We start from the raw sequence: 9,289 nt of genomic DNA, 5'->3' as shown, positions 1-9,289 counted from the left end.
TACAGGGCAGGGGCAGTATCTGTCAGGGTGGGGCACAGGGCGAAGGTGGAGATGCACTCACCGGGGAGCAGACAGAAGCGTTTGATCCCTGACTTTTAGGTTTTTTGCTAAGATTTCAACACGAGGACCCTGAAACAAAACCAGGAGATTAGAGACGGGGCGGAGAGCACAATAGGGGGTTCTTCATCCTCAATGCTCAGTCCCCACCTGTTTCCTCATGATGTCCATGGCCTGCATGACGCACTTCGGGAGAAGTCCGTGACTCCGGGCCAAGATGGCCGCCTGTTCAAGGGACACACTCAGCGTACTCCTGTGCACAAAAAAATGGTCACACACTTAGGACGTGGGGAGAGTACCGGTATATACAGCTATGACAGGGGGGGGGGGGGGATAGTACAGGTATATACAGCTCTGGGGGAGGGGTATAGTACAGGTATATACAGCTATGGGGGGGGGGGAAATAGTACAGGTATATACAGATATGGGGGAGGGGATAGTACGCGTATATACAGTTAAGGGGGGATGGTATGGCATCACTTACCTCTGCATCCCTGTTCCGCACATGACTATCTGGCAGGCCCCCAGGCGGTAGCAGAGCTCTGAGGAGATGGGGAGAAGTGCGGCCCCCGACATGCTGTTCTTACAGAATTCTGATGAAGACTGTTTTGGGGTGAGAAAAGCCTTCATGAGCCGACACAGCTCATCCAGGGCGTTTATGGGGCGAATCAGCTGAGGACAGAGAATCAGGAAGCCATCAGTGAACCCCAGAATCACAGACGTGTGATCATCACATGAACCCACAGCGACGCTCGTCTTTACCTGGTCAATCTTTATGGCCGTGGTGTTCGAATCTGTCGACTTCTCCAGGTAAAACGTCCTGAAACCAACACAAGGGCAGAAATAACACAAGTGGCACGAGGAAGCGGGTCCGGGGGGATACTAGGACTTCTATGACCGGTCCCTGATGATGTATTCCCTCCGCGCTCGTATAGGAGTTGATTCTAACACGGCAATAAAGGGGTGTATAAGATTGCAAGTACGAGTGCCATCTCAGAAACCGTGCCAGTCCTGTCTATGGGCGTCATCTGGTGGTCAAGTGATTGGTATTGCAGCTCCGCTCCAGATACAACCACGGACAATAGTGGCGCGGTTTCTAGGAGATGGCAGCCACGTTCTCCTAATTTCATACATGGAGGCGAATCCATCAGCAGGTTAGAAGTTCGTATATATTCTGCATGCTGGAATTTTAGGATTTTGGACTTTTGTCTTCGTCTCGTCCGCCGTCAGCGTTACCTGATTTTCCGATAGTAATTCTTCACTTTTTTCCAGGGAATTCTGGTTAATTTTCTGCTGAAGCTCCTCCATCAGAACATTACTGCCCGGCTGGCCTTCCAGACTGTTCACAGCTGCAACCACAAAGTGTATGAGTAAGAAAAGGGACACCCCCTCCCCCGAGACGTGATGGAGGCTGCCGTGATGTAAGAGGCACTTTACAAAGTATAAGGGGGTGTGCTCACTTATGCAGCAGGGGTGTTGTACTACTACAGGTCATGTGATGTCGCGGCAATTGTACAACCGATGTCCGGCCCCGTACCGTACAGAATCCCCTCACCTTGTGTGAACAGGACGGACTGAAGCTTCAAGCAGCCGCCGTGCTCAAATTTAGTTGGCAATTTGGAGAAATGGAAACTGTCCAGGTAGAAGACGACCTTGAGAGACTGGCGACATCCTTCTATGTGGTGGAAGACGGCCGTATCTAGAATGAACATCAATACATTACGCCCCCTGCTGGGGTCACAGCGCCAGGGAGGTAAATATATGGGATAACACAGAGCATGACGGAACTGGAGAAGCCCTCGATGAGCAGTCAGGGCCATATATATGTCATGTGGGGGAGTCCTGGAGGATCAGGGGGGGACCGCGCGAGGACCTCAGTCGAGGGACGGGGACCCACCGTGCGAGGACCTCAGTCGGGGGGACACCACCATGCGAGGACCTCAGTCGGTGGGGGGGGGGGGACACCTCCGTGCGAGGACACCTCCGTGCGAGGACCTCAGTCGGGGGACGGACGGACGACCGTGCAATGACACCAGTCGGGGGGAGACGGCCCGTGCAATGACACCAGTCGGGGGGGGGGGGCCGTGCAATGACACCAGTCGGGGGGGGGGGGGGCCGTGCAATGACACCAGTCGGGGGGGGGGGGGGCCGTGCAATGACACCAGTCGGGGGGGGGGGGGGCCGTGCAATGACACCAGTCGGGGGGACGGACGGGGCCGTGCAATGACACCAGTCGGGGGGACGGACGGGGCCGTGCAATGACACCAGTCGGGGGGACGGACGGGGCCGTGCAATGACACCAGTCGGGGGGACGGACGGGGCCGTGCAATGACACCAGTCGGGGGGACGGACGGGACCGTGCAATGACACCAGTCGGGGGGGACGGACGGGACCGTGCAATGACACCAGTCGGGGGGACGGACGGGACCGTGCAATGACACCAGTCGGGGGGACGGACGGGACCGTGCAATGACACCAGTCGGGGGGACGGACGGGACCGTGCAATGACACCAGTCGGGGGGACGACCGTGAAATGACACCAGTCGGGGGGACGACCGTGCAATGACACCAGTCGGGGGGACGACCGTGCAATGACACCAGTCGGGGGGGGGACCGTGCAATGACACCAGTCGGGGGGGGGACCGTGCAATGACACCAGTCGGGGGGGGGGGGGGACCGTGCAATGACACCAGTCGGGGGGGGGGGGGGGGGACCATGCAATGACACCAGTCGGGGGGGGGGGGGGGGACCGTGCAATGACACCAGTCGGGGGGGGGACCGTGCAATGACACCAGTCGGGGGGGGGGGGGGACCGTGCAATGACACCAGTCGGGGGGGGGACCGTGCAATGACACCAGTCATTGGGGGGGGGGGACCGTGCAATGACACCAGTCGGGGGGGGGACGACCGTGCAATGACACCAGTCGGGGGGGGAGGGGGGCCATGCAATGACACCAGTCGGGGGGGGGGGGCCGTGCAATGACTCCAGTCAGGGGGGGGGGGGGACCGTGCAATGACACCAGTCGGGGGGGGGGGACCGTGCAATGACACCAGTCGGGGGAGTATCAGTGTGATGACATCAGTCAGGGGGGTCCGTGTGATAAAATCAGCATCTCTTACTAGCTACAAGTGTTTCGTCCATCTGTTTGAAGTAGAAGACCACCTTGTCCAGGTCCTGCAGTGTCGCCTTAATGTCTTCCAGCATCACGCGCTCTTCTTTCTATAAGGTGGAGACAAGGATGTAATGTGGGGGGGGGGGGGGGGTCACATGTCCCAACGTACTGTCACTAATCCCCCTCTCTATATACAATCCCACTCAGTGAGGTCTACGGTGCAGTACTGCATGTGGCCACTAGAGATAGATCATGAATCCGGCTCAGAAGCAGTCGTTCCGCCAATGTTATCTCAACACACAGATATTCCCCGGATATTGACAACCTGAGTACGGCCGGGTGCAGCGCTGTTGACTTCCCATTCCGCAGTGGGCGGAGCTCATAGTTAACGTACAGACCACACTACGCCTCATAAACAGTTGGCCAGTGGAGGCAGACGGATACTTACCGCGCTGGGCGACAGCAGGGACTGGTAGCTAAGGAGGACTCCGGTCACCGCGATCTGCTCCAGCCACTTCCTGCTGGCCTCCCGGCTGCTATCCTCGTACTCGCCATTGTTGTTGTATCGGTAGTTGAGAGCGGCCATGAGCTGCTCTGTGAATGTGCAGATGGCGGCTACCAGCGTCTGACAGAAGATCACATCCCTCCTGACCTGCAGCTCTGTATCTAACATGAGAGCAGAATGTTACCGGAGAGCAGCGGCACCACCTCACCTGCGGATCTCTCACCTTGGGGGAGGGGCAGTTACCTGTACATCTCAGCAGAGCCAACAAAAGCTGGTTCTCCCCATCTGAAAGGAAAAATAAGTAAGTGCCCCCATCTAAGCTTACATAGGACATCTGCAGGGTTATTTTCTCTGAAGTAACTCGCAGGTAGGGCGACCTCTAAGTGGGCACTACTGAATGTAATGCCACTGTCAGTCCACACTGCGGGATTCCTGTTACTTACGCACCTTCCACGTATTTCTGGATACTCTCCACCAGGATTTTGATGGAGTTCGGTAGATTCCATGGATCTTCTCGGACACTGATCTGGATCATGCTGCGGCACTTAATGGTCCATTCCTCCTTCTTTTGAAACTCTGGAGGGAAAAACAAAAAAAATTACATGAAGCGTTTACGACCCATAAAAATCCAGACACTTTCCAGACGCCACAGGCTCCTGGAAATACGGTGTCACCCGGTGTTAGTCGTGTGAGCTGACCCTGATAAGAAAACACACAGCATCAACCTATAGCGCATGCAGAGAACGCAGCGAGCAGCGGATACATTACAACTGCTGCCGCTTATCACAAGAGCTTCATATTAATCTATAAGAGGCATGGCATCAAATCAGAGCAGGACTTAAAGAGGGAGGCTCTGTCACCACATTATAAGTGGCCTATCCCCTACATAATGTGATGGGCACTGTAATGTAGAGAACAGTGGTCCTAGTAATAAAGAGGCCGTCACCAGATTATAAGTGTCCTTTCTTCTACCTAATGTGATCGGCGCAGTAATGTAGATAACAGTGGTCCTAGTAATAAAGAGGCTCTGTCACCACATTATAAGTGCCCTATATTGTACATAATGTGATCGGCATAAAGCTAAAATAGGTCATAACTCCGTCAAAAAAGATAGTTTTTCTAAATAAAAAACACTGCTGTAATCTACATTACAGCGCCGATCACATCATGTACAAGATAAGCCACTTATAATGTGGTGACAGCCTCTTTATTACTAGGACCACTGTTATCTACATTACAGCGCCGATCACATCATGTACATGACAGGCCACTTATAATGTGGTGACAGCCTCTTTATTACTAGGACCACTGTTATCTACATTACAGCGCCGATCACATCCTGTACAAGCCACTTATAATGTGGTGACAGCCTCTTTATTACTAGGACCACTGTTATCTACATTACAGCGCCGATCACATTATGTAGGAGACAGGGCACTTGTGACAGAGCCTCTTTATTACAAGGACCACTGTTATCTACATTACAGCACTGATCAGATCATGTACAATATAGGACACTTATAATCTGGTGACAGAGCCTCTTTATTACTAGGACCACTGTTATCTACATTACAGCGCTGATCACATTATGTAGGAGATAGGCCACTTATAATCTGGTGACAGCCTCTTTAATCAATCTACTGGAGTGATTGGTTGCCAGGACCCTGCAGCCACTCCGTCCCCCACAGGTGGCGCGTCGTGTGCAGTTGTCAGACGTCATGTAATCCTGCCGCTGTCCGTCACCTTGTAGGCTGTGCTCCATGGGAAAGTGCTTGGTCTCCTCGAAGGCCTTAGACATTATTTTTCCCTTGAGTAGAGTTATGATGGCGTCTACCTGCAAGACAAACACAGGAAGAAACCGCTGAGAACCGCCGCATCTGCCCCAATAATGTTCTAGTTCAGACACAAGCGAGCGCCGGAAAATAAATATAAACGATTCTTCTGAAGAGACACTAAAGAAAAGGTGTAATACACGGTTAACCGAAACCAGGGGGCGCTCTGCACCACCTCATATACAGCGTCACTGGAGCGCCGTTTACAATAGTCATGGCAGGCAGGGCTCAGGGTTATCACTTACTTGGTTGAACAGATGTTCCAGGCAGCCGTGCAGCTTGTCCTGTTTATCGGAGGGGATCCGCATATCACACGGAAGCTCATCTCCTGGGAACACAGGAACCAACATAATCAAGCAAGGCTGGGAATATGGGGAGACACACGGGATATATACAGGGTTATACGGTTAGATACAGGGGTGTATGTGGAGATATGAACGCAGGTGTGGGAGGGGTACACAGGATACACATGCACTCGTCACCTGATCCCATCTCGTCGCTTCCCAGGTAGGAGCTGTTACTGCGGACGCTCGTGTAGGACAAGACTGAGTCCCGGTTGCTGTTACATTCGCTGTGGGACACAGGAGAACAGCACATTTACCAGTGAGATCAGCCGCACACCGCCCAGGAGATTCAATAAATCATCAGAAGGTGAGAATAACGTTCCGGTCGTGTCTGTGGAGTTTCCAAGATAAGCTACCGGGTGTGTACACGAGGAGATCCACTGTGTATGGTCGTTATAGGACTTGATTTTGTAATTTAAAGCATGCAAAGGGGAAAACTGCTAAATATGTCGTTTTCATTTCTCTCAGAGCTGGGGGTGGAGGGAGCAGCCATAAACGACACATCGTAGGAGGAGAATCTGCGCCATAACCTTCTCTCTCACTCAGACGCCGCCCCAGGATCATGCAGGACATCTATATAGAAGCACTGACCTGTCTCCAGTTTAGGTGCCGTCACACTGATCATGATCGTGAAAATAGTGTCCCAAAAAGTTTATTACTTTATTCTAAATATGTAAATGAGGCTTTACTAGACAAGTGGGCGGTGACAGCAGCGATTCTCTGGAGGTGGAGCCTCCTCACAGCCTCTGACCTATCAGCATGGAGCTGCTTCACACAGTGTGAGAGACCGAGGCTGGAGGAAGGGGGATCACATAAAACAGCCAGATCTCCGGCTGAGGACCACCTAGAGCAGCGGATCTGGTGTCATATGAAAGATGAGATTCTAATCCGCAGTTCTCGCTGTGACACAACCGGAGGGATCACCAGTTTAATACAGAGTCGGGAATGGAAGCTGTATACTATAAGATCACGCTGTGGAAGAGGGAGAGGCTGTATGATGGTTTGACAGGGGAAAAGCTGTATGCTGATTGGACAGGGGAGAGGCTGTATGCTGATTGGACAGGGGAGAAGCTGTATGCTGATTGGACAGGGGAGAAGCTGTATGCTGATTGGACAGGGGAGAAGCTGTATGATGATTGGACAGGGGAGAAGCTGTATGATGATTGGACAGGGGAGAAGCTGTATGATGATTGGACAGGGGAGAAGCTGTATGATGATTGGAAATGGGAGAAGCTGTATGATGATTGGACAGGGGAGAAGCTGTATGATGATTGGACAGGGGAGAAGCTGTATGATGATTGGACAGGGGAGAAGCTGTATGATGATTGGACAGGGGAGAAGCTGTATGATGATTGGACAGCGTCATACAGAAAACATGACTCCGCCCACAGTGAATAGATAGTCTCCTCCTATTGGGCTATTAGAGCCACATTATTATATTTAGAAAAATGCTCAGAACTTTGCAAATATATATTTTTTTTTTTAAAACAAATCACATTGTAGTTATCAGCATCGCAGCGACTATTAGATTAGTCAGGAGATCGGGAATTAATAAACTGCTGGCAGATCCTCTTTAAGAGCACATTATCTACAGGGCGATCTCTGCGCAGCACGGTGGACGCCACATCCCGTCATTTGCTGCACTAATCGCCCTCGTGGTTGTCGGAGGCAGCAGTGGAAGAAAAATGGGGTCTGCTGGGAACGGTGGTCATGTTACATGGCTGAGGACATCGCTGTTCCCTGGGGGTCATTCACCTCAGGTCTGCCGCAGTGACCTGTAATATCCCGAAACCCTGAGCAGCAGCGTCGCCATCCTCTGATGTCACTGATCTGATATATGTGATGTCATGAGGATATTACAAGTCACCCGCTCCTCTATGACAACACAATCCCCTACGGCGTGTCAGGGTCCACTAACCAACTTAAAGGGCCACTCCATCCTAGTGTCACGTGTATTAGAGGGGCAATCTATCTGCATTAATACACATGGATTGTCATGGAGCGCCCTTTAATAAACATGGATTGCTTGTGCTAGATGCACCGAGGGATAAGAGAAGAAGCACCACTATTTGCAGTATGAATATTACACTAGGGAGCGCCTGTGCCCTTCTTTTCCTCGCCCATGGAGCTTCTAGCGCGGTCAAGACTCGGCAACCTGGACCTGGTCACCTCGGTAATTGTGGACCGCCTGCACCGTACATCTCCAGCCTGACAAGCCTACCAGAGCGTTGGTACAACCTAAGGCAGTGAGCCCCCTGGCCCACGCTCCATCGTTATGATTTGTTGGTGTCACGATTGCTCCTCTGTCCTCTACCTATCCACCTTATATGTGTGGGGGCCTCACTGATACTTTGCAGATAAGGGGGGGAGGGTGACTCCTGGGCACGAGGATGTCTGTTACACGGTAACGACTTAGAGTTTTAAAAGATCTGCATCTGTTCGCTAGAAAACTTGTTCTCCAAAAATTGCATAATAGGGGTCATGGTGCATTCACAATCGATAGCGAGATGGAAAGGGAGGCGCTATCAGCACTGGAAGAATTACTATGCGAACAGAACACTGTGAGAAGTAAGTTTCCCATGTCGGCCCTACCTAAATCGACCAAGTTCCCCCCCTTGTCACTGTGCCCTCAGGTAGAAATATTTACCAAATTGGTAGTAGATGATCTCAAACAGATACCCAAGTTTGGTTATAGGGACAATCTTACAATTGCTCAGAGACAAGCAATTAGAGAACTGCAATCCTATGAGGACGTAGTTATCAAAGCCGCTGACAAGGGGGGTAACATTGTGGTATGGCCGACAGACAAATATGAAAAAGAGGCATTCAGGCAATTAAGAGACAAGCAGACTTACGCCAAACTTATGTTTAACCCTATATCTAGATTCTCATTGGAACTAAAGGTAATCCTGAATAGGGCCCTGGATAAGGGAATTATTACCAAGAAGATCTGTGAGGGATTATTGACTGAGGACCCCAAAATACCTACAATCTACTTTTTGCCCAAAATTCACAAAAATCTGATGGAACCCCCAGGACGCCCTATTGTGTCAGGTATGGGAGGCTTATGTGAAGCCACATGTAAATTTATCGATCACTACTTAAAGCCGTTGGTGACAGAACTGCCATCTCATGTAAAGGACACAACAGACGTCCTGGGAAGAATTGATGGGATTCAGATTGAACCTGACATGTACCTTGTAACGGCAGATGTCGAGAGTCTATATACATGCATTAGACATAGGGATGGTCTGGAGGCGGTCCGCTTCTTCCTGGGGACTAGCAACTGGGATGATGAACTATGTGAACTCATTGTGGAGCTACTCCAGTATGTTTTGAGCCATAACATCTTTGTATTCAAGGACAACTTTTATTTACAGATTCAAGGCACTGCCATGGGCGCGGCATGTGCGCCATCCTATGCAAACCTGTTTCTCG

General features: G+C 51.4%; 1 protein-coding gene across 1 annotated transcript in view; it reads right to left on the bottom strand.

The window, feature by feature from the left end:
* Positions 1-57: 57 nt before the first annotated feature.
* Positions 58-9,289, bottom strand: part of PREX1 (phosphatidylinositol-3,4,5-trisphosphate dependent Rac exchange factor 1) — a 138,940-nt gene continuing 129,708 nt past the window's right edge. The window contains 14 exon segments of the mRNA XM_075846257.1: positions 58-129; positions 208-310; positions 542-729; positions 820-877; positions 1,294-1,322; positions 1,324-1,406; positions 1,613-1,756; positions 3,178-3,277; positions 3,619-3,836; positions 3,919-3,960; positions 4,123-4,251; positions 5,419-5,509; positions 5,753-5,835; positions 5,990-6,078. Coding sequence (XP_075702372.1) covers positions 58-129; positions 208-310; positions 542-729; positions 820-877; positions 1,294-1,322; positions 1,324-1,406; positions 1,613-1,756; positions 3,178-3,277; positions 3,619-3,836; positions 3,919-3,960; positions 4,123-4,251; positions 5,419-5,509; positions 5,753-5,835; positions 5,990-6,078 — 1,429 coding nt within the window.

The sequence above is a fragment of the Rhinoderma darwinii genome, chromosome 13 (genome assembly GCF_050947455.1).
Source record: "Rhinoderma darwinii isolate aRhiDar2 chromosome 13, aRhiDar2.hap1, whole genome shotgun sequence".
Lineage (NCBI taxonomy): Eukaryota > Metazoa > Chordata > Amphibia > Anura > Rhinodermatidae > Rhinoderma > Rhinoderma darwinii.
Note: the sequence above shows the minus strand (reverse complement) of the source record. Positions and strands in the feature narration are given on the sequence as shown.